This window comes from Thalassophryne amazonica, chromosome 4 (assembly GCF_902500255.1).
Source record: "Thalassophryne amazonica chromosome 4, fThaAma1.1, whole genome shotgun sequence".
NCBI classification, from domain to species: domain Eukaryota; kingdom Metazoa; phylum Chordata; class Actinopteri; order Batrachoidiformes; family Batrachoididae; genus Thalassophryne; species Thalassophryne amazonica.
The window spans coordinates 87776249-87801700 of record NC_047106.1 but is presented as its reverse complement, the minus strand read 5'-3'; the positions used below and the strand labels follow the sequence as shown (position 1 = coordinate 87801700).

At 40.3% G+C, this 25452-nt stretch overlaps 1 protein-coding gene across 1 annotated transcript in view; it reads right to left on the bottom strand.

Annotated features, from left to right (window-relative positions):
• The window catches only part of dlc (deltaC), a 336546-nt gene extending 315422 nt beyond the window's left edge, over window positions 1-21124 (bottom strand). Inside the window, exons 1-5 of the mRNA XM_034168222.1 lie at window positions 20826-21124; window positions 20196-20444; window positions 19874-19934; window positions 10353-10610; window positions 4991-5182 (exon numbers count right to left, since the gene is read on the bottom strand). Of these exons, the coding sequence (XP_034024113.1) occupies window positions 4991-5182; window positions 10353-10610; window positions 19874-19934; window positions 20196-20444; window positions 20826-20873 (808 nt within the window). The 5' untranslated portion in view covers window positions 20874-21124. The remainder of the gene's footprint in view (window positions 1-4990; window positions 5183-10352; window positions 10611-19873; window positions 19935-20195; window positions 20445-20825) is intronic.
• Window positions 21125-25452: the final 4328 nt, after the last annotated feature.

Sequence of the window (25452 nt, the reverse complement as noted above, 5' to 3'; positions counted from 1 at the left end):
TTCATTTCATATCCATTCATGCATATCAGGCCTGCAACATAATCCAAAAGGGCAATTTAGTTCTAGTAATGAGGTAAAACTTAAATGAATTAATTTAAACATGTGATGCCAACAGATGATTTGGTACAAAGCCCATATCTATGAAAGGCTGAGTCTCTGGGAGGAAAAACGATTAGAAGATCTGTAGTTTGTCGACAAATGTGTGAGAAAGTTACTGAAATGTTTAAAAACAATGTTTCTTAAAGAAACTACAGTGCATATCATTAAATAATTCAAAGATTCTGGAGGAATTTCAGTTTGTAAAAGGTTATAGTGCAAGGCTAAGCTGAACACCAGCAATTCCTCAGATGGCACTGGATCTACAACCCCTGGCAAAAATTATGGAATCACCGGCCTTGGAGGATGTTCATTCAGTTGTTTAATTTTGTAGAAAAAAAGCAGATCACAGACTTTTTAGACCAAGCAGAGGAAAAAAAATATGGACTCACTCAATTCTGAGGAATAAATTATGGAATCACCCTGTAAATTTTCATCCCCAAAACTAACACCTGCATCAAATCACATCTGCTTGTTAGTCTGCATCTAAAAAGGAGTGATCACACCTTGGAGAGCTGTTGCACCAAGTGGACTGACATGAATCATGGCTCCAACACGAGAGATGTCAATTGAAACAAAGGAGAGGATTATCAAACTCTTAAAAGAGGGTAAATCATCACGCAATGTTGCAAAAGATGTTGGTTGTTCACAGTCAGCTGTGTCTAAACTCTGGACCAAATACAAACAACATGGGAAGGTTGTTAAAGGCAAACATACTGGTAGACCAAGGAAGATATCAAAGCGTCAAGACAGAAAACCTAAAGCAATATGTCTCAAAAATCGAAAATGCACAACAAAACAAATGAGGAACGAATGGGAGGAAACTGGAGTCAACGTCTGTGACCGAACTGTAAGAAACCGCCTACAGGAAATGGGATTTACATACAGAAAAGCTAAACGAAAGCCATCATTAACACCTAAACAGAAAAAAAACAAGGTTACAATGGGCTAAAGAAAAGCAATCGTGGACTGTGGATGACTGGATGAAAGTCATATTCAGTGATGAATCTCAAATCTGCATTGGGCAAGGTGATGATGCTGGAACTTTTGTTTGGTGCCGTTCCAATGAGATTTATAAAGATGACTGCCTGAAGAGAACATGTAAATTTCCACAGTCATTGATGATATGGGGCAGCATGTCAGGTAAAGGCACTGGGGAGATGGCTGTCATTACATCATCAATAAATGCACAAGTTTACGTTGATATTTTGGACACTTTTCTGATGTTTGAGGATGATGAAATCATTTTTCAAGAAGATAATGCATCTTGCCATAGAGCAAAAACTGTGAAAACATTCCTTGCAAAAAGACACATAGGGTCAACGTCAACGAGCAGATGGTATTAGTTTTGGGGATGGAAATTTACAGGGTGATTCCATAATTTATTCCTCAGAATTGAGTGAGTCCATATTTTTTTTCCTCTGCTTGGTCTAAAAAAGTAACCGTTACTGACTGCCACAATCTTTTTTTTTCTTGATTTCTTATAGTGTTTCTTAAAGCCAGAAAGTTGCCATTTGAAATGACTTTAGTTTTGTGTCATGTCTGTGATCTGCTTTTTTTGTACAAAATTAAACAACAGAATGAACATCCTCCAAGGCCGGTGATTCCATAATTTTTGCCAGGGGTTGTATATCTATCATTCATCAATAGCTGATATAACCACATGGGCAAGGGAAATCTCTGTTAAGCAGTACAATGTGGAGTTACGTTCACAAATGCAATTAAAACTTTATTGTGTAAAAAGAAGCTTCATGTTAGCCTTGTCCAGAGGCAGCAGTGTCTTCTCTGGGCTCAGAGGCATCTGGGTTGACTAGGACACAGTGGAAAAGTGTATTGTGGTTGGGCAAATCAGTATTCCAGATCTTTTTTGAAAGAACTAGACACAGCATTCTCCGGACAAAAGACAAAAAAGGACATCCAGACTGTTATAAGCAACAAGTCCAAAGGCCATGGTCTCATGATATGGGGATGTGCCAGTGCCCTTGGAAAAGGTAAGTTACACTTCTGAGATGACAGCATTAATACAGAAAAGTACACTGAGATTTTAGACCAGCATACGCTACCTTCATCTTCTCCAGGAATGTCATTTTAGTTGTTGCATTTTTTTAATAAGACAATAGAAAACCACATCACATCACAAAAGCATAGAAATGGAAGAAGAAAATGTGGATACTGGGCGGGCCTCTATTCAGTCCTGACCTGTCCCCAATAAAGAATGTGCGGAGAAATTTCACGCAAAAAAAAAAAATTAAACAATGACGACCCCACCCACACCCCCCACCCCGCTGCTCACCACTGTACTGTTGTACACCTTAAAACATGCTTGCAGGAAGAATGGGACAAAATAACACCTGAAACGCTTCATAGCTTCAATGCTTTTTAAGTGATGCTTTCACCTCTGAACTTTTTTGGAATGTGTTGCTGACCTTAAAAGCAGGAATGGATGTATATGTATTAACAAATAAAATGAAGCTGACCTCACAAAACATGAAATACCTTGGGCTCATACTGTCCGTAATGAAACAGAGGCCAACATAAAGAATCACTGTGTTTTTGTTTGTTTGAAATTCCATACCATCCCAACTTTTTCTGATTTGGCATTGTAAAGTTTTACTTTCTAGTATTAAAATTTCAAATTGCTGAACATAAATAAAATTTAGCAACTACAACCCCAATTCCAATGAAGTTGGGTTGTTGTGTAAAATGTAAATAAAAACAGAATACAATCATTTGAAAATCCTCTTCACCCTATATTCAATTAATACACCACAAAGGCAAGATATTTAATGTTCAAACTGATAGACTTTGTTGTTTTTGTGCAATATTTGCTCATTTGAAATGGATGCCTGCAACACATTTCAAAAAAGTTGGTGACGGGGCAACAAAAGACTGGGAAAGTTGATGAATACTCAAAGAACACCTACTGGAAACGGTGAGTGTCATGACTGGGTATAAAAGGAGCATCCCCAAAAAGCTCAGCCGTTCACAAGCAAAGATGGGGCGAGGATCACCACTGAAAAAAATAGTCCAACAGTTTAAGAACTATGTTTCTCAATGTTCAATAGCAAGGAATTTAGGGATTCCATCATCTACAGTCCATAATATAATCAGACGATTCAGAGAATCTGGAGAACTTTCTACACGAAAGCGGCAAGGCCGAAAACCAACATTGAATGCCCATGACCTTCGATCCCTCAGGCGGCACTGTATTAAAAACCAACATCACTGTGCAAAGGATCTTACTGCATGGGCTCAAGAACACTTCAGAAAACCATTATCAGTTAACACAGTTTGTCACTACATCTACAAGTGCAAGTTAAAACTCTACCATGTAAAGCAAAAGCCATACATCAACATCCAGAAATGGACAGACGCGAAGTGGAAAAGTGTGCTGTGCTTTGATGAGTCCACGTTTCAAATTCTTTTTGGAAATCATGGACGTCGTGTCCTCCAGACAAAAGAGGAAAAAGACCATCCAGATTGTTACCAGTGCAAAGTTCAAAAACTAGCATCTGTGATGGTATGAGGGTGTGTTAGTGCCCATGGCATGGACAACTTACACATCTGTGATGGCACCATCAATGCTGAAAGGTACATCCAGGTTTTGGAGCAACACATGTTGCCATCCATGCAACGTCTTTTTCAGGGATGTCCCTGCTTATTTCAGCAAGACAATGCCAAGCCACATTCTGCACGTGTTACAACAGTATGGCTTCGTAGTAAAAGAGTGCAGGTACTAGACTGGCCTGCCTGCAGTCCAGACCCATCACCCATTGAAAATGTGTGGCGCATTATGAAGAGCAAAATACGACAACGGAGACCCCGGACTGTTGAACAACTGAAGTCGTACCTCAAGCAAGAATGGGAAAGAATTCCACCTACAAAGCTTCAACAATTAGTGTCCTCAGTTCCCAAATGCTTATTGAGTGTTGTTAGAAGGAAAGGTGATGTAACAGTTGTAAACATACCACTGCCCCAGTTTTTTTGAAACGTGTGGCAGGCATCCATTTCAAAATGAGCAAATATTTGCACAAAAACAATAAAGTTTATCAGTTTGAACATTAAATATACTGTCTTTGTGGTGTATTCAAGTGAATATAGGTTGAAGAGGATTTACAAATCATTGTATTGTTTCATTTACATTTTACACAACATCCCAACTTCACTGAAATTGGGATTATATAAAAAAAAAACACACCAATTGCATAGACAATAGTAATCACAAATTTTAAAAATACAATTACTTAAAAACTGTAGGCTAAATAGAAATGGGGAGGAAAAACATAAGTTTTGAGATTGGTCTTATAGGACTGAACAGAATTGGACATTCTGATATTCACTGGAAAATTGTTCTATAAAGTGGGAGCACAAAAAGCAAAAAGCCTGCATCCAGCCACTTCTTCTGAACCTGAAGAATCCTGAGAAAGCATATAAGACAACGTTTCCACCATGAGTACAAATTCCTTTAAATGACAACATCTGCATTATAGGAAACATATGTGATTTTTTTTTTTTTCAGCTCCCATCTCAACACACATCTTTAACTTGAACGATGGCTCCACAGCTGAATCATAAGGTGTCAGGTGAAAGAGGTTTTATATGCTGTGAGGGACATTTCATTTCAGTAACTACTATGTACAAAGTGAGAGTAGCTTGAGGCAACTAAAAACATTGAAATATTTTACTTATACATGTCTAAACTAAAATTATATTTTGACAGCTTGTCAAGATGTTTCAAGCATTTACTGAAGATTTTTTTTTTTCATTTTGCCATGACTTTAAACATCTCCCCAAACAGTAAAAAAGAAACATGCTTCTCCCTCGAACTAAAACTGGCATGGAATGACAGGTGTTTTTATAAATCAGCTGGTTTGTTGGCGAGGGTTGAACCCACCTTGGTTACAGAACAGTCCTCCCCACCCTTCATTGCAGTTGCACTGCCAGGGTAGCTGACAGGTCCCATGGACGCAGCCGGGGTGTCGAGCGCACTCATCGCACCGCTCGCCCTGCCAGCCCTGATGACACACACACTCTCCTGGTGACTCACACAAGCCGTGCTGCTCGCTGCACCCTGATGCACAGATGGCTGATGTGTGAAGGAGAGAGGGAAAGGAAGAAGAGAGAAGAAGTCAACATTATTACAGAGTGTGTGATTTTTTTTTTTTTATTTGCATCACAAAAAATAAAAACACTGCACACTCCCCCCAACCACCACCACCCTAAGGCCCTGTCTCACACAGGCACACACACGCCCCCTCTTCCTGTGCCTAAGTACTGAACGCAGCAGCTGGCCCGCACAACAAAAGCAACACATGCCATCTCTACACACAACGCAGTGCACATTAAGCTCCAGCGTGTGTTTCTGTTAAAATGGCCAAACCGGGACCCGACTTGGGGCTCATTGTTGAGCCCAAAACAAAAGGAGCAAATCTCTGAGCCAACGCATACAAACACACAATGGAAATGACAAAACGTTAAGTTTTTGTTTTGAGGTTTTTTTTGGGGGGGGGGGGGTTGTTGTTGTTTGTTGCCCTTAAAAACTGCTTAATTTCAAGACCACAGGACAAAGTGTCGAGGGTCCTAAGGAATCTATTCATGATGCACACCCCCCCCTTCCTACAAATCTATAGAAATGCTTAATTTTCTTTTCCCCCTTAAAAAAAGTGCTGAAGATAAATTATGTCCCTGACTGTTACAACACGTCAGAACTTTATGATATCCCCTTTCCATTCTGGGTGTGGTTACCCATGATTCCTAGCGCACCTACATATAAATGGAAAATGTAACAGAGGGAGCACCTGTGCCGCGTGAGACGCCAGTTATCTGTCAAGGGAGACAACGGTTAACTCATGCATGGTGTTTGGGTGTGCAAACCATGGAAATGCAGGCAAGAGGTCACTAAGATTTTTGACATCCTGACAGTCATTGCACAGTAAGGATTAATAGACAGAGGAGCTTTTTAGCAAGCAACTCCAGCTGTGGTTAATTCAGATTAACGGAGATCATTTCAACCCTGACCCGAGCAAACAACATTATAAAGTGTGCTCTAAGCATTTTGTCTCAGGTAAGTGTTTTTGGTGGATAATTTTGGGATGAGTAAAGTAATACAAGATGCAACAATATAGTGATTGCGAGTTCTAGAAACTGTGAAATTTGGCCATTTGACCCTCCATTTACCATTGCATTTTGCAGACCCTGATTATTTTTTCTTCACCCATTTGTGATCATCAGAAACATTTGCAGAAATGATTTAGTGTGTTCTAATAGCTTTAGCAATACTATGAAATTTAGTTCCATCTAATTTAAAGACGCCCCGAATATAGCATAATAAAAAGTGTCACTAACTCAGCTAACAGGCTAACCAGCCAATTGTCCATGGCAGAGCCCAAACCTTAAACATTAAATTTCGTCAAAATAATAATATCCACGACAGTTCATCTAAAACAATGGACGAAGTCGATTTCAATCCTCAGACTTTAATTAGCGTTGTGGATTGATAATGCGAGGAGGCAATGTGGTCACGAGTCAGTGCTTCTGTGATGTGACTCGCAACCCATTGAAAAAAAATTGTGGCAAATCTGACTATTTTTTTTAGACTTATTTGTGCTGGTAATCTACGCTGGGAATATAAAATTGAACACTGTATACAAAACTCATCGCTTTCAAAACTTTAAATATTTTTGTCGTGACAAAAAAATAACACCCTAACTCCAGTCACAAGCTTCTACCTCATAAGGATCGATGCCATCAAAGGCCTTTAAGCTTCTCGTTGTAGCGACTAAATGTTGCTTCTTCCAAAGAATCACTGCAGCATGTGAAAGGTCATCGAAACAGAGGTGTTTACAGTGTTTTTATAATATATTTTGAATGTTCCTGCTTCGACTTTTGTCTGCAGGGGGTTGTCCAACAAAATTGTGTTGTACGATGCATCAAATGCAATGGAAAGGGGTCTCTTAATATTTATGTAATGGCTGTGTGGATCCTTGTCATTTGATTGGTGGCTTGTATGTCATGTGACATGGATTATTCGTACCATTTGCCATTGCGTTTCATTACCTCTGCCAAGGAGGTTATGTTTTCGGTCGCGTTTGTTTGTCTGTCTGTTTGTCAGCAGGATAACACAAAAAGTTTTGAACGGATTTAATGAAATTTTGTGGAGTGGTTGGAAATGACAAGAGGAACAAGTGATTAAATTTTAGTGGTGATCCGGATCATGATCTGGATCCAGAGATTTTTTAAAGGATTCTTCACCATTGCGGGATAGGGGGAATTTTGACATTCTAGTTACTCCACAAAAACAAGGCAGAAAGGCTTGAAAAAAATTAAGGTGTAACATAGTCAAATGTTCTATCAAACAACAAAGTTTGGTGATGATCGGATCCAGATTCCAGATCTGGTGATCCAGAATATCCAAAAATATAGGGAAAATAGAAAATGTGTCAGTGTGAGGTGACAAATGAAGCTAGAGATGCACAACTAACACCAAATTGTAGCTGAATCTGTACTGATTCAGTAAGGTGTCATCAGATTTGATGTAGCTTCAAATGTTATGGAGCTAGATCCAGAAGAAAACCGCCATTACTGAAAAATTGTTTTTATACAATAACTTTTCAACTAATAAAGACATAAAAGTGATTCCAAGTTCTAGTGGTATGTTTTCATGGTCAAGGATGTCAAATATAAAGGAAAGAAAAGTGTATGTATCATAGTTTTGGTTGTAACACTGAATTGTTGAATAGATCACTGTGCCAAGGAGGGAATCTCTTTAGGGTCAGTGACCCTATGGCCTTGGCAGTGGTTTGCACTCTCTGAGTGCTTCTAGTTTCCCATGCAATAATTCTTTTTTAGCGTGCAATTTTGTTGCTATATGAAATGTGTTATTGCACGCCCGACCACTACACATGCTCACACTACCGGGGGTGGTGTTTAGCTAAACATAGCGGAGTTTGTTTTGTTGGCGGACGACAATTTGAAGGAACAAATTGACACTACTAATTCTTCCAATACACACACACAAAAGAAATTTCTGACGTAGTTTTCGCTGGAGTGAGGAAAGCAGATGACAGTCTGTACACGAAGTCAGTGGACGGCATCACGGACTACTGTGAACAATATTTAAAGTTTGTACTGGACTGTTAAGCACCAGTGATGAACACCAAAATGTAAGTCCCTTTTCTGTTTATAAATTAATAAAATATCAAACGACAAGGATCTATGTTCACCGTTATTTAAAACAATGTTTTTCCATTCTTTCAATGGTATGAATATTTCACGACTATTTCACCTCATTAAATAGTCATACCATTGAACTCAAACATTCATTACTTGCATACGAGGTCTGTCCATAAAGTATAGGTCCTTTTTATTTTTTTCAAAAACTATATGGATTTCATTCATATGTTTTTATGTCAGACATGCTTGAACCCTCGTGCGCATGCGTGAGTTTTTCCACGCCTGTCGGTGACGTCATTCGCCTGTGAGCACTCCTTGTTGGAGGAGTCGTCCAGCCCCTCGTCGGAATTCCTTTGTCTGAGAAGTTGCTGAGAGACTGGTGCTTTGTTTGATCAAAATTTTTTCTAAACCTGTGAGACATATCGAAGTGGACACGGTTCTAAAAATTAAGCTGGTTTTCAGTGAAAATTTTAACGGCTGATGAGAGATTTTGAGGTGACACTGTCGCTTTAAGGACTTCCCACAGTGCGAGACGTCGCGCAGCGCTCTCAGGCGGCGTCATCAGCCTGTTTCAAGCTTAAAACCTCCACATTTCAGGCTCTATTGATCCAGGACGTCGTGAGAGAACAGAAGTTTCAGAAGAAGTCGGTTGCAGCATTTTATCCGGATATTCCACTGTTAAAGGAGATTTTTTTAATGAAAGACGTGCGGACGGGTCCGTGCGTCAGGACGCAGCCGACGCAGTGCGGCGGCACAGGAAAAACACCTCCGTGTTGATAACCATTTGTAAAATCCAGGCGGCTTTTGATGGCTTTCAGTGGAGTGAGTATATGAGAAATTGTTTAACAGCTGGACATGTTCCAACTTGTCCTTAAGGCTTCCAGCAGAGGTGTTTTTCCTGTGGCGGAGCGTCGTGGCGGCTGTGAGCCGACGCGCGGACCCGTCCGCACGTCTTTCATTAAAAAAATCTCCTTTATCAGTGGAATATCCAGATAAGATGCTGAAACCGACTTCTTCTGAAACTTCTCTGTTCTCTCACGACGTCCTGGATCAATAGAGCCTGAAATGTGGAGGTTTTAAGCTTGAAACAGGCTGATGACGCCGCCTGAGAGCGCTGCGCGACGTCTCGCACTGTGGGAAGTCCTTAAAGCGACAGTGTCACCTCAAAATCTCTCATCAGCTGTTAAAATTTTCACTGAAAACCAGCTTAATTTTTCGAACCATGTCCACTTCGATGTGTCTCACAGGTTTAGAAAAAATTTTGATCAAACAAAGCGCCAGTCTCTCAGCAACTTCTCAGACAAAGGAATTCCGACGAGGGGCTGGACGACTCCTCCCACAAGGAGTGCTCACAGGCGAATGACGTCACCGACAGGCGTGGAAAAACTCACGCATGCGCACGAGGGTTCAAGCATGTCTGACGTAAAAACATATGAATGAAATCCATATAGTTTTTGAAAAAAATTAAAAGGACCTATACTTTATGGACAGCCCTCGTATTCAAGAAAATTACTGTTAAATCACAGAAAAACTATTTTGTACAGGAGGTTATATTTGTTCTCATGTCCACTTCCTGGATTTTTTGCATGTTTATTTATGAACCAATGTCCAGGAAATGATAAATAAGTTTGACCTGGATTAGACACCATTAAACTTTGGGGTGGATGAAAATCAGAAAATAAAATAAAGTAACTAAAATAAGCTCTTTTCCATGTTGGAAGAGGTATGCCTTCTAATGAATGGCGCTTTAGATCATTAAACCAGGAATCACTTTGAAAGCATTTATAATGTGTGAAGAATTCATACAGAATATTAGAATATTACAACCACATAATTACATTTTTTGTTTCCACCTACTGGCTGAAGTAGTTACTACTTTAAACGCCATGATGCAATTCATGGTGCATGTGGGAAACAACATGATTTGAGAAAATACCACATTAAAAAAAAAAAACAATCGCAACAATTCACAGTCTGGTGAAGTACAAATGTGAAACAAACCTGGAGTAATTTAAGAATAAATAATCAAGTATGTGTGGCAGGATCACTACAGTGGAATAGATAAAGTCCTTGCCAGTACGTACGGTCAGTGCAGTAACTGCCCTTCCAGCCGGACAGGCAGAGGCGGCTTCCTGAGGTATCACAGCTGTAGTGGCCAAAGGTGTCATTCCGGGGCCGGCAGTAATCTGAGCAGGCCTCACCATAGTAGAACTCATCACACACCACATGGTAGGAGTAGTGCAGCTCACTCTGGTTGCCGAAATGCACATCCTGGGACCATTGCTCCCCAACAGTCAGCTTGCGGCGGGTGGCCAAGCGGCTGATGAGGTTGCTTGGGTTCTCTGGGTAAACAACATGGACATGGTGGTTTCATTTCATGTGTCTGACAAGTCTTCATTCCAAGGCAGGAGTGACCACGTAGAGCATATTTGTCATCTCTCCCTGTTTTCCACACAGCAAATTGGAAGTCAGGCGTGTTCATCTGGCAGAGAGTACACTGAGCTAATCAGAGCAGGGCTGGTCACCAATGTTCAAGACATCTGAATACACACATGTACAGTGCATCCAGAAAGTATTCACAGCGCTTCACTTTTTCCACATTTTGCTATGTTACAGCCTTATTTCAAAATGCAGCAAATTTATTTTTTCCCCTCAAAATCCTACTCACAACACCCCATGATAACAGCATGAAAAAGTTATTTGACATTTTTGCAAATTTATTTAAAAAAAAAACTAAGAAACCACACGTACATAAGTATTCACACTCTTTGCTTAATATTTTGTTGATGTGACTTTGGCAGCAATTACAGCCTCAGGTCTTCTTGAATATGATACCACAAGCTTGGTGTACCTATCTTTGGGCAGTTTTGTCCATTCCTCTTTGCAGCACCTCTCAAGCTCCATCAGGTTGGCTGGGGAGCGTCGGTGCACAGCCATTTTCAGATCTCTCCAGAGATGTTCAATCAGATTCAGGGCTGGGCTCTGCCTGAGCCACTCAAGGACATTCACAGAGTTGTCCTGAAGCCACTCCTTTGATATCTTGGCTGTGTGCTTAGGGTCATTGTTCTGCTGAAAGATGAACTGTCACCCCAGTCTGAGGTCAAGAGCGCTCTGGAGCAGGTTTTCATCCAGGATGTCTCTGTACATTGCTGCATTCATCTTTCCCTCAATCCTGACTCCCAGTTCCTGCCACTGAAAAACATCTCCACAGCATGATGCTGCCACCACCATGCTTCACTGTAGGGATGGTGCTTGGTTTCCTCCAAACATGACACCTGGCATTCACATCAAAGAGTTCAGTCTTTGTCTCATCAGACCAGAAAATTTTGTTGCTCATGGTTTGAGACAAAAGACACCTGACGGACATCTTTTGGCAAACTACAGGGGAGTTGCCATGTGCATTTTACTCAGGAGTGGCTTCCGTCCATACAGACCTGATTGGTGGATTGCTGTGGAGATGGTTGTCTTTCTGGAAGGTTTTATTCTCTCCACAAAGGAATGCTGGACCTCTGGCAGAGTGACTATCGGGTTCTTGGTAAGCTCCCTGACTAAGGCCCTTCTCCCCCGATCGCTCAGTTTAGACAGGCAGCCAGCTCTAGGAAGAGTCCTAGTGGAGCCAAACTTCTTCCATTTATGGATTGAGGTCACTGTGCTCAGGAGCAGAAATGTTTCTGTACCCTTCCCCAGTTTTGTGTCTTGAGACCATCCTGTCTCAGAGGTCTACAGACAAGTCCTTTGACTTCATGCTTGGTTTGTGCTCTGACATGCACTGTCAACTGTGGGTCCTAATATGTCAACAGGTGTGTGTCTTTACAATTCATATCCAATCAACTGAATTTAGCACAGGTGGACTCCAATTAAGCTGTAGAAACAACTCAAGGATTACTTTGGATGCTGTAGCTCCTCTGAAAAAGAGAGCCTTAAATCAGAAGTGCCTGACTCCATGGTATAACTCACATACTCACAGCTTAAAGCAGATAACCCGTAAGTTGGAGAGGAAATGGCGTCTCACTAATTTAGGAGATCTTCACTTAGCCTGGAAAAAAAAAGAGTCTGTCGCTCTATAAAAAAGCCCTCCATAAAGCTAGGACATCTTACTACTCATCACTAACTGAAGAAAATAAGAACAACCCCAGGTTTCTTTTCAGCACTGTAGCCAGGCTGACAAAGAGTCAGAGCTCTATTCAGCCGAGTATTCCTTTAACTTTAACTAGTAATGACTTCATGACTTTCTTTGCTAATAAAATTTTAACTATTAGAGAAAAAATTACTCATAACCATCCCAAAGACATATCGTTATCTTTGGCTGCTTTCAGTAATGCTGGTATTTGGTTAGACTCTTTCTCTCCGATTGTTCTGTCTGAGTTATTTTCATTAGTCACTTCCTCCAAACCATCAACATGTCTATTAGACCCCATTCCTAGCAGGCTGCTCAAGGAAGCCCTACCATTAATTAATGCTTCGATCTTAAATATGATCAATCTATCTTTATTAGTTGGCTATGTACCACAGGCTTTTAAGGTGGCAGTAATTAAACCATTACTTAAAAAGCCATCACTTGACCCAGCTATCTTAGCTAATTATAGGCCAATCTCCAACCTTCCTTTTCTCTCAAAAATTCTTGAAAGGGTAGTTGTAAAACAGCTAACTGATCATCTGCAGAGGAATGGTCTATTTGAAGAGTTTCAGTCAGGTTTTAGAATTCATCATAGTACAGAAACAGTATTAGTGAAGGTTACAAATGATCTTCTTATGGCCTCAGACAGTGGACTCATCTCTGTGCTTGTCCTGTTAGACCTCAGTGCTGCTTTTGATACTGTTGACCATAAAATTTTATTACAGAGATTAGAGCATGCCATAGGTATTAAAGGCACTGCGCTGCGGTGGTTTGAATCATATTTATCTAATAGATTACAATTTGTTCATGTAAATGGGGAGTCTTCTTCACAGACTAAGGTTAATTATGGAGTTCCACAAGGTTCTGTGCTAGGACCAATTTTATTCACTTTATACATGCTTACCTTAGGCAGTTATTATTAGAAAGCATTGCTTAAATTTTCATTGTTACGCAGATGATACCCAGCTTTATCTATCCATGAAGCCAGAGGACACACACCAATTAGTTAAACTGCAGGAATGTCTTACAGACATAAAGACATGGATGACCTCTAATTTCCTGCTTTTAAATTCAGATAAAACTGAAGTTATTGTACTTGGCCCCACAAATCTTAGGACCATGGTGTCTAACCAGATCCTTACTCTGGATGGCATTACCCTGACCTCTAGTAATACTGTGAGAAATCTTGGAGTCATTTTTGATCAGGATATGTCCTTCAATGCGCATATTAAGCAAATATGTAGGACTGCTTTTTTACATTTGCGCAATATCTCTAAAATTAGAAAGGTCTTGTCTCAGAGTGATGCTGAAAAACTAATTCATGCATTTATTTCCTCTAGGCTGGACTATTGTAATTCATTATTATCAGGTTGTCCTAAAAGTTCCCTGAAAAGCCTTCAGTTAATTCAAAATGCTGCAGCTAGAGTACTAACGGGGACTAGAAGGAGAGAGCATATCTCACCCATATTGGCCTCTCTTCATTGGCTTCCTGTTAATTCTAGAATAGAATTTAAAATTATTCTTCTTACTTATAAGGTTTTGAATAATCAGGTCCCATCTTATCTTAGGGACCTCTTAATACCATATCACCCCAATAGAGCACTTCGCTCTCAGACTGCAGGCTTACTTGTAGTTCCTAGGGTTTTTAAGAGTAGAATGGGAGGCAGAGCCTTCAGCTTTTAGGCTCCTCTCCTGTGGAACCAGCTCCCAATTCAGATCAGGGAGACAGACACCCTCTCTACTTTTAAGATTAGGCTTAAAACTTTCCTTTTTGCTAAAGCTTATAGTTAGGGCTGGATCAGGTGACCCTGAACCATCCCTGAGTTATGCTGCTATAGACTTAGACTGCTGGGGGATTCCCATGATGCACTGAGTGTTTCTTTCTCTTTTTGCTCTGTATGCACCACTCTGCATTTAATCATTAGTGATTGATCTCTGCTGTCTTCCACAGCATGTCTTTTTCCTGGTTCTCTCCCCTCAGCCCCAACCAATCCCAGCAGAAGACTGCCCCTCCCTGAGCCTGGTTCTGCTGGAGGTTTCTTCCTGTTAAAAGGGAGTTTTTCCTTCCCACTGTCGCCAAGTGCTTGCTCATAGGGGGTCGTTTTGACCGTTGGGGTTTTTACGTAATTATTGTATGGCTTTTGCCTTACAATATAAAGCGCCTTGGGGCAACTGTGGTGATTTGGCGCTATATAAATAAAATTGATTTGATTATCAGTGGAAACAGGATGCACCTGAGCTCAATTTTCAGCTTCATGGCAAAGGCTGTCAATACTTATGTGCATATGATTTCTTACTTTTTTATTTTTAATTTGGAAAAATCTAAAAAAAAAAAAAAAAAAAAAAACTTTTTTCACATTGTCACTATGAGGTATTGTACATAAAATTTTGAGGGGGAAAAAAATTAATGTCATCCATTTTGGAATAAGGCTGTAACATAAAATGTGGAAAAACTGAAGCGCTGTGAATACATTTTGGACGCACAGTATTTGTCTCTTTTACCTCACTGATAAATTGACACAAACATAATGGTAGTTATGCTGCTTTAGTCATCTGGATAATACTCTGTAGGGTCATATAAGTACAGTGAGTGTTACTTAAAAGTAACTATATACTGATTTCACATTTTAAAGACTTCACATATGTTATTGCACATGCACATACTAACTTTTGATGATATTGATATTTGATGAAGAAAAGACAAACAGTATTTATAAACTAAATTCATCTCACATGACTGTTTTTGTCTTTAAAGATGAATTATTTTGGGTGAACTGTGATATATTAATAATATGTTAATCAATTCATTATTCATTAGACATAGCAAAAGAAATAAAGTGTAAAAATGAACCCTTTTTGTTGTTGATTTGTTTTTGCAGATTCCTCTTCACCTATGCCTCAGATGTGTGATGTGAAAACAGGAAATGCACTTCAAGAGGTCAGTGGCCTAATCCCAATATCACCACCCCAAGCCCTAAACCCTCAGACTTAAATGTTGTCACCTGGAAAGTGAGTGAAAAAGACTGCAGGGGTTCAAAATGGTATAAATGAGAATGGGACACATCACATTCCCTTAGCACAGCCATATTGCTTACTATTATTCACCAAGATAATATTAACATCTTATATTATTGTTTTAACCTAAACTAGTAATTGCAATTTAAGGCACATTTATCGGTTAAAATGAATCATATGAATATGAAACAAACTGGATTTAATCATGAGAAATATATAAATCTGATTATGTATTCTTCCTTCTTACAGTTTCATTTATACTTGTCTGACAAATTAAACACGTTTTTTTTTGTTTTTTGTTTTTTTAATATATCAAAAATATAATACAAAAGGATGTAAATCTGCCCTGCAACAGATGGTAATCGTGTCCAGGACTCCACCTCACACCCTATGACTGCTGGGATAGGCTCCATCCCCCGTGATCCTTGATTACAGTAAGCAGGTAGAGAAAATGAATAAATGGAAATTTTGCATGAAATTAAAATGCAAAAATCTAAGATGTTGGACTATTTTCCCCCTTGGAGTGTGGGTTTGGGACATTTTATTTTAGTTTTGTTACTTTCTTCATGACCAAAGCATGTGACAGTTCCATTGCTTAATCTGAACACATTCTGGCCACTTACCTTGTAAATAGAACAAGAACTAATTATCCAATAATAATTAATGCCATTTGGTTTTTAAATTCAAAACATTGTATTTTTGGATTTAGAGAAAGCTTCTGACAGGGCGCCAAGAGAACAGTTGTGGTACTGTATGAGGAAGTCTGGAGTGGCAGAGAAGTAAGTGAGGGTGGTACAAGACAAGGATACTGTGACAGCCATGAGATGTGCAGTAGGAATGATACATGCATTCAAGATGAAGATGGGATTACATCAAGGATCAGCTCTGAGTCCTTTCTTGTTTGCAATGGTGATGCACAGGTTGATGGATGAGATCAGACAGGAGTCACCATGGACTATGATGTTTGCAAATGACACTGATCTATAGTAAGAGAGCAGGATAAGATGAGTTTGGAGAGATGCTCTGGTGAGATGGAGAATGAAAGTTAATAGGAGCAAGACTGGTGGAATAGTGCAGTTACAAGGAGTAGAGGTGGTTAAGGTAGATGAGTTTAAATACTTGGGGTCAACTATCCAAAGTAATGGAAAGTGTGGTAGAGAGGTGAAAAACAGAGTGCAGGCAGGGTAGAGTTGGTGGAGAAAGGTGGCAGGAGTGATTTGTGACAGAAGGATATCAGCAAGAGTGAACTTGTGTTGTAAACTTACAACACAATTAAGGTAAGCAGCTAACTGTGTAATCGGTCATCTAAAATATATATATATATATATATATATATATATATATATATATATATATATATATACACACACACACATACATTCAGAGAGGAAACGTGCACATAGGGACCTTTTCTATGCTACCAGCTAGTCCTGATGGCATTTTTGCCTGTTCAGTTGGTGTGAGGTAAACAGGTAAAGAAGAGCATGCAGGCAAGATGGAGCGGGTGGAGAAGAGTGGCAGAAGTGATATGTGACAGAAGAATATTTGCAAGAGTGAAGGGGAAAGTTTACAAGACAGTAGTGAGACCAGATGTTGTATAGCTTAGAAATGGTGGAACTAACACAAAGACAGGAGACAGAGCTGAAGACGTTACTATTCTCTTTGGGAGTGACGTGGTTGGACAAGATTATAAATGAACAGATCAGAGGGATACTTCAGGAAGGATGCTTTGGAAACAAAGTTGGAGAGTTGAGACTGAGATAGTTTGTACATGTGCAGAGGAGAGACCCAGGGTATACTGGGAGAAGGATGATGAGGATGGAACCAGAAGGAAGGCCAAAGAGGAGGTTTATGGATGTGCTGAGGGAGGACATGCAGGTGGTTGGTGTGACAGAAGAAGATACAGAGGACAGGATGAGTTGGAAACGATTGATCTGCTGATTGATCCTAACAAGAGCAGCCGAAAGAAGATCAATAACAAAAAAATTAAATCACTGATTCATGAACAAAATGTGTGTGTAATGCAGAATGTGCTTGCATTCCTCCGATTTCATATTTTTAAACTCTTCTTTTATTATTATTTTTAATTATTTTTTAAGAACACTTGTGCACTCAATATTCCAAATTTCATGATTTTGTGTGTGTGTGTGTGTGTGTAATGTGTCTGTAGCTGCAGCTAGACACCTGTAGCGGTTGTTTACCTTGTTTAAGTTGTGGGTTACCCCTAGTAACCCCCTGTTTGATGTCACAATGCTATGAACTGTGGGTAATTCCCTTCACCAGCCTTGGCCGGAGAGGTAAATGTGAATCATCATTGTTCAGTGCTTTGAGGATCTGCTCAATGGAAAAGCGTTATAGAAATGCAGACCTTCTTCACCAACGTCTGCAGAAATGCTGATTTCAGAAAGTTGGCAGAAAGGGTTCAAATTGTCTGCCTTATACTCTCAATGATTTGACAGTGGGACAGCTATAAACCCTAATGCGCATAGCATGAATGTGCTTCAAAGTCTGTGAGGACGGACACTGGGATTGGTCAAGTGGATGGCACAGACACCAGAGGTGGAAAACCCAGGTTCACTGAGTAAAAGTCCTGTCACGTATTGTTTCTATCCATGTGCAAAACACATCGACCTCTGAGCGTGAACTCACAACCTCTGGGATGAGAGGTAGGCACTCTGACCATGAGTCTAAGACTCATGAATTCTAGTGTCTGTTGCTCGAGCAAATTTTTGGCCTTGGGAATTGAGGTTTACCAACTTCTTCTAAACAGCACCTCCTGTTGGCCTCCTTTACATGTGCACCTGATATGGGTGATTTCACTGATTAAGCTCATCCACTTGTTTGAAGGAAGAAATTAATTAATTTTACTAATTACAATCAGATGGATGATTGGGTGGATGGAACAAATAGGTTAATCTCCGTTCAATTTTAAATAACCAGTACGTTTTGAAATACTCTGACGATACTGTTTTGGTCACATTACTACATGATTCAGAAAGTCCTGATGTGCACCAACAAGGTGTTAATAAAGCGGTCACATGGAGCAAAAACAACGCGCTGGAGATAAACACAAAGAAATCTGAGGAAATTGTGTTTTGTTCAAAACCAGTCAGGGTAAACCCCACAATCATTAATAATGATATAATCCAACAGGTGAAGTCATATAAATATCTTGGAATAATGATAGATGCTACTCTATCTTGAAAACATCATATTGACTACATCTGTAAGAAAACTAAACACAGGATGTATTTTCTCCATCATTTAAGATCGTTCGGAGCTACACGACAGATACTCCTATTGTTTTATACTTCTGTTATTATCAGTGTACTGCAGTATTGTAATGCTGTGTGGTACAGCTGCCTGTCCACTTCTGTAAAATCTGGACTGAAACACTTGTTAAAAATCTGTTCAAAAATTGTTGGTCAGCCTTTAGAGGGTATGTATGAGACCTCTTATCACAACAACACAATAAGGCTGGCAAAAATATCACCTCTGACACTAACCATGTTCTGAGCAGTGAATATGTCCTTCTTCCATCTGGATGCCGATACAGTGTTCCACAGTTTAATAAGGTCAGACTGAAACATTCTTTTGTGCATCAGTCGATACTTAAACTAAATAAGGAGCTTAATCCAGAACAACATTATCAAGGCCACAGTGTGAGTACATTTTTGTTGTATGGATTGTTTGTGAAATATCTGTGTCTTATTTGTGTTGTTTATGTATTGTGTTGTAATGGAGCTACTGAATATGTAACACAAATTTCGGATCTTTGATCTGATAATAAAGTATTATCTTATCTTAGATGTTCAGACTTTTACTCAAAGAAGCTGGGGTTACCCACCTCTGACAAACACCAACATTCAGCCACAGTCATGCATTGAACCCACGCAATGTTCATTAAGAGAACAAGAAGCTCTACTAACAGACATGTGGATAACTTGGACTTTGGACATTTACAATCAGGTTGTTTACTTAAGTAGTACACTGAACAAAAATATAAATGTAACACTTTTTTTTTTGCTCCCATTTTTCATGAGATGAACACAAAGCTCAAAAATATTCTCTATATACACAAAAGACCTATTTCTCTCAAATATTGTTCCCAAATCTGACTAAATCTGTGTTAGTGAGCACTTCTTTGCAGAGATAATCCATCCCACCTTACAAGTGTGGCATATCAAGATGCTGATTAGACAGCATGATTATTGCACGTGTGTGCCTTAGGCTGGCCAGTGTATTTAAGAATAAAGTATTAAAAAAAATACAGTTGTACAGAAAAGCATGTATGCTTGAGACTTTTGCACAACCCTGTATACGTATGTGTCTGTGATATTCCTCCAGACACAGACTGTCATTTGTTCTAAAATCAAGTAAATAGTTTGCTGAATGTTTAAGTATTGTAGCGTCTCTCTTCAAAAACGGTGCTACTACCGCCTCCTAGTGGTGAAACAGCCACACTGCTCCTACCTGTGGACTCCACACCAGAAGACGCAGCGTTCCAGGCTTCAATAATCAGAGAAAAAGTCCCCTGGAATGAATGAGAAAAACAACACAAACATCACGGAATCAATGGAACGTGCACGTGTGCGTCTGCTGGCGTGACTGTGTGGCTCGAAAAATCACAGGGTATTTTCATGCAAGTTTCTCTTTGGCATTTAAAACAATCTTCCCTTAAAAAGTACTACTTACGGAAAACTTTAAAGCTGTACATGTGAGTGAATGAATTCATGAATGAATGAATGCTCATTAGGCAAAGTGGCGCGTTCCAGGTGTGATTTTCGACACTCACCGGCCACTTGAAGTTCATGGACACCCTGACGGGCGCGCTGCCGGAGATGGAGTTGGAGTTGGAGTCGGCGCCTAAGATCTCGGTGAGCGCGGTCCCGTACGTGCACGGCGGCTCCGGGTTAATGACGTCCTGCGAGTGCTTGAGACACACACGGAAAAATATCTGGCAATCCCGGTACTGAAGGCGACACAGGCCGCTGGAAGTAGTGAAGGAGTCGATCTTCAGCTCGAAAACCCCAAAGGACAGAGCCTGTGAGACAAAGCGCAGGGGTCAAACAAAACCCTTGAATCTCACAAACCAAAAAACTGTGCACCTGTGCGCGCATTACACACACACACACACACACGTGTGTGTGTGTGTGTGTGCGCGCGCGCATGAGAAAGAAGCGAAACGCCTGATGAGCCTTTAAAAGTGATCAATAGTGACAATTATCAATTTTACTTTGCTATGAATCAGATTTTTGAAATACTCCAATTTTAAACTGAACAGTCAAAGCAGCGCGGTGCGCTTGTTTGTGCGTAAAGACGCACGTCCATCTCCAAGCCTCCAGGCGCCCCGAGAAACCGGCATAAACCCGTCGCGCCTCCGAAATCTAATCATGGTGAAAAGTACTTGTAGTGCGCCACTTACCGTCTGCACTGAAGAGAACAACACACAAAATAGCATTAAACGCGCCATGGCGTGCACGCAGCGTCCGGCAGAAAGCTGTGCAGATCCCGGGTGATAGTTGCGTTAATCCAAACTGGTTTGAAATAGAAAGTCCACTGAGGGGAGACGAAATCAAGTCGTTCAAAAGCTCCTGAGAGGACTGGAGACTTATAAGTGATCAGAGGAGCAGGTCGGGTTTGTGTGACCGCGAGTTGGATGTGAGGTTTAAAAGAAGAAAAAAGTCAAAGCCAAACTCCGCTGTGCTGCTGAACTCTGGACTGCGCAGCTGCAGTTTGCACCTCAAAGAGCCTGAAGGAAGCATTTATACTGCCGACAGGAGGAGGCGGGTGCGGGTGTGCTGAGGGGTGTGTGTGTGCGCGCGCGCGTGTGTGTGTGTGGGGGGGGGGGGGGGTGAAAGAAAATATCCACCTGCAGAGCAAGTCTGACATGAAGTGTTTTTCCCTGAAATACGCGCCGCCAACAAACAAACCGCAACATTTTCTGGAAGTAAACTTCCTGGCAAACAGCAGGGGAGTGACGATCAGCAGTGACAGATTTCCACGCCGCACAGTCTGCGCCACCTTGACTGTTTAGGAGACTGCATTTGTAAACTTGGCAGAGAAGCAGACTTCATAATTTTCAGATTTCTGCAACATTTTCTGCCACACACAGCCAGCTGATCTGAGGAAAATTTGCCCTGAACCAGGACTGACGCACAGACGAAAGCGATCTGACCTTTCTTGCGATGTGGTCTCCTTAGAAGTCTCCTGGATGGGGAGACGTGGGGGAGCTTGTACACCGGAGAGTGAAGTACTGGAACAAACTTGTCAAATAATCGCAGGCTCGATGGACAAATGCGTCTTTTACTGCCTCCCTCCGGTCAACCAGCATCAGCACTCTGGTGTGCAATTTGCTGTCAAGACCCTTGAATGCATCACCACTTCGCGAGACGCACAAAAAAAAAAAAAGAGAGAGAGAAACCCTCATAAATAGCATGAAAATCTAAAAACAAACTTCCTGTTACTGCGACACTTTGAATGCTCACTGAGAAAGCTCATTCATTCGTATCAGTTGCCTTATCTCTAAAACCACAGAAGGAAAACAGACACGGAGAGCTGAGACAAAACTCTCAGCCACAACAGACTGCAAATGTAATTAAACTTTACAGATCATTTAAAAATTGATAACTAATAATAATAACGACAAGAAAACATCAACAATGTAATAAGACAAACTACGGGTAAATGCTGATTTGCACAATGTGTTCCAAATACATTTAGTGAGTTAAAACAGGCGTGCAGAACAGAATGCATGCAACCGTCCTTAGGTACCACTGGGGGCGCTGTTCGCCAAAGTACTCACTCACTCAGCCTATCCAAGCGGTTTCACCAAAATATACACTTTTAAATAGGACATACTCACTTTTCATCAAGCTAATTGTTGGCCAGCTATTTTAGCAGAGATTACTGTGAAAAATATTGTGTAAAAATAGATTTATCTACCTTGTACTGACATTTTGTTGTCATTTTGTGGCAAACATCACCAAAGACAAACAATTCTCTGTTTCTGTGTGTAGAAAGTCTCCAGCAATTTCTAATTTTGTGGCGTAAATCAGGAAAGTGCATATATGAACGACTGTTTGCTCTGTGAAACAGGCAGGGCCTGATACACAGGTGTCAGACAAATGACCTTTTTGGTGCCAGTTGCTTGAAATGAATAGGAGCTCTCAAAAATTAAGCTTATACCAGGGTAATTTCAGCATGACGTCATAGAATGCTGAGACAATAGGGATGTTTAACATGAAAATTCAAAGAATATTAAAATAGATTTTATACAATATGACTGACCCCTTAAAGTGGGCTGATGTGCTGGCAGGGGTCAGTTTCTCCAAAGCACAAACAAAAAGGAAGGTATTTTTTGTCTTTCTGATGCCTGATTCTGTTTTTTCTCTCTGTTTAAGGTGCAGCTCCATCCAGAGGTGGGAGGTGTATTCGTGTTGGCGATCCTCCTGTCCTGTGCGCCAATAGCATTTCTTGTATATTTGCTCATGAATTGTTCTGTGAATTGTTCTGTAATTTTTGTTTGTAGCATGGCCCAAGCAGAGGGTCACCCCTTTGAGTCTGATCTGCTTGAGGTTTCTTCCTCAGAGGAAGTTTTTCCTTACCACTGTTGCTCTGGGGGTTGGTAAGGTTAGACCTTACCTGTGTGAAGCGTTTTGAGGCAACTCTGTTGTGATTTGGCGCTATATAAATGTAAATAAATTGAATTGAAATAACTGGAGATGTTGTAGAAATAAAAAAATAATAATAATCCTTATCAAAACCCAACTGTAGTATAAAGCACACAGAGAGTGCATACCTTTGCCAAAACTACACTCAACAAAAATATAAACACAACACTTTTGGTTTTTCCAGTATACAGTATACTGTGATCAAGTATATTAAAATTCAGACTCATATTTAGTAGTAGTAGTAGTAGTAGTAGCAGTAGTAGTAGTAGTAGTAGCACTGATGTACACATTCAAAGCCAGCAGCAGATCATTCACTACTTGAGTGAGCATCATTTCAGTGGAATTATGCACCTTAAATATAGACTGCAGTGGCTCATTAGATCATTTCCCGCCAGATAAAATAACATTTGAGTCTCAACCACTGACTCAATAAATTTGGAAATAAATATTACATTAGAAATATGTCTGTGGTTTCCCAATAACCCAGGGTGGGAAGAGGGTTTCTTAAAGAGAAGTCTGATGACAACAGCTCTAAAACAAGTTGGGACAATTCTGGCATTATTGGGTAACCATATCAAATGTGCCATGATGTGTAACTCATCTAAATGCAAGTAACATGAAAAAGCTGACATTCTACACAGTTTTCTCATATTTATCTTTTGATCTTGAACTCAGTGGGTATAGCTAAACCAAATAACTTGACATTGTTGGATTAAAACTCATGGAAAGTACCACACACACACACACACACACACACACACACACACACACACACACACACACACACACACACACACACACACAAAGCCTGTTTCCACCACAGGACTTGCACCATTTTAGGGTCCCAACACCTTTCCTTCTTCATTGGAGACACTGCCAAAAAAGTGATTTTTATGAGCATTTTCGGGGGTGAGACAAGTTCCTGTTGATGGGTATGTACTTCTGAGCAGTCCTGAAGTGCCACTGGCTGGCGCTGAATGCTGACTGGTCACACTCACACATAAGAAGACAGCAAAATACAACAACCGGCATTTCTAAAATCCAGCAGAAGAAAATGAAACAGAATGGATAGCAGAGCCAGCAGGTAATGGATAAGGTCCAGTGTGGATTCAAATCTTAGAGGAGGTTTGAAAAAAAATCTGGACACCCATGAAATTAAACACACCGCAAAACAGATCAAAGAGAACACAAAAAAGTGGTTCAGACTGCAAAGCCAATAGAAAATGCACCACAGACCTTCCTGCCCCAGCAACTTGGGGACAAAAGATTGGCTGCTATTTTTGCTCAATGACAGTTATTGCATTGGAAAGGACATTACAAATGTCAAGTTCAGAGTCATGAAACCAATTAACAAAATACATACATATACTTTAAGAGTTGGCATTACCTAGGACTATATTAGGAATCGAGTGTGAAGCCAAATAAAAAAAAAACATAAATTACTCTCTTTTTGGGTTTCAATAGCTCAGTTGGTAGAGTGAGCAGTCTTGTGACTGAAGGGTCAGCGGTTCAAATCTGACTCCCAACCACTCAAAAAGTTGCATATTGTCGTTGTGTATAATTATTGTTACTATGAATATGAAACGCAGAATTTTTTTGGTACATCAGTCGCACCTGAGTATAAGTCGCAGGGCCTCCCAAACTAGTAACATAACTTATACTCTCGAATATTATATATACATATATATACATACATAAATATACATATATATATATATATATATATATACACTCAAAAATATAAACGCAACACTTTTGGTTTTGCTCCCATTTTGTATGAGATGAACTCAAAGATCTAAAACTTTTTCCACATACACAATATCACCATTTCCCTCAAATATTGTTCACAAACCAGTCTAAATCTGTGATAGTGAGCACTTCTCCTTTGCTGAGATAATCCATCCCACCTCACAGGTGTGCCATATCAAGATGCTGATTAGACACCATGATTAGTGCACAGGTGTGCCTTAGACTGCCCACAATAAAAGGCCACTCTGAAAGGTGCAGTTTTGTTTTATTGGGGGGGGGGGGGGGGGGGGATACCAGTCAGTATCTGGTGTGACCACCATTTGCCTCATGCAGTGCAACACATCTCCTTCGCATAGAGTTGATCAGGTTGTTAATTGTGGCCTGTGGAATGTTGGTCCACTCCTCTTCAATGGCTGTGCGAAGTTGCTGGATATTGGCAGGAACTGGGGCCGTGCATTATCCTGCTGCAACATGAGGTGATGTTCTTGGATGGCACAACAATGGGCCTCAGGATCTTGTCACGGTATCTCTGTGCATTCAAAATGCCATCAATAAAATGCACCTGTGTTCTTCGTCCATAACAGACGCCTGCCCATACCATAACGCCACCGCCACCATGGGCCACTCGAT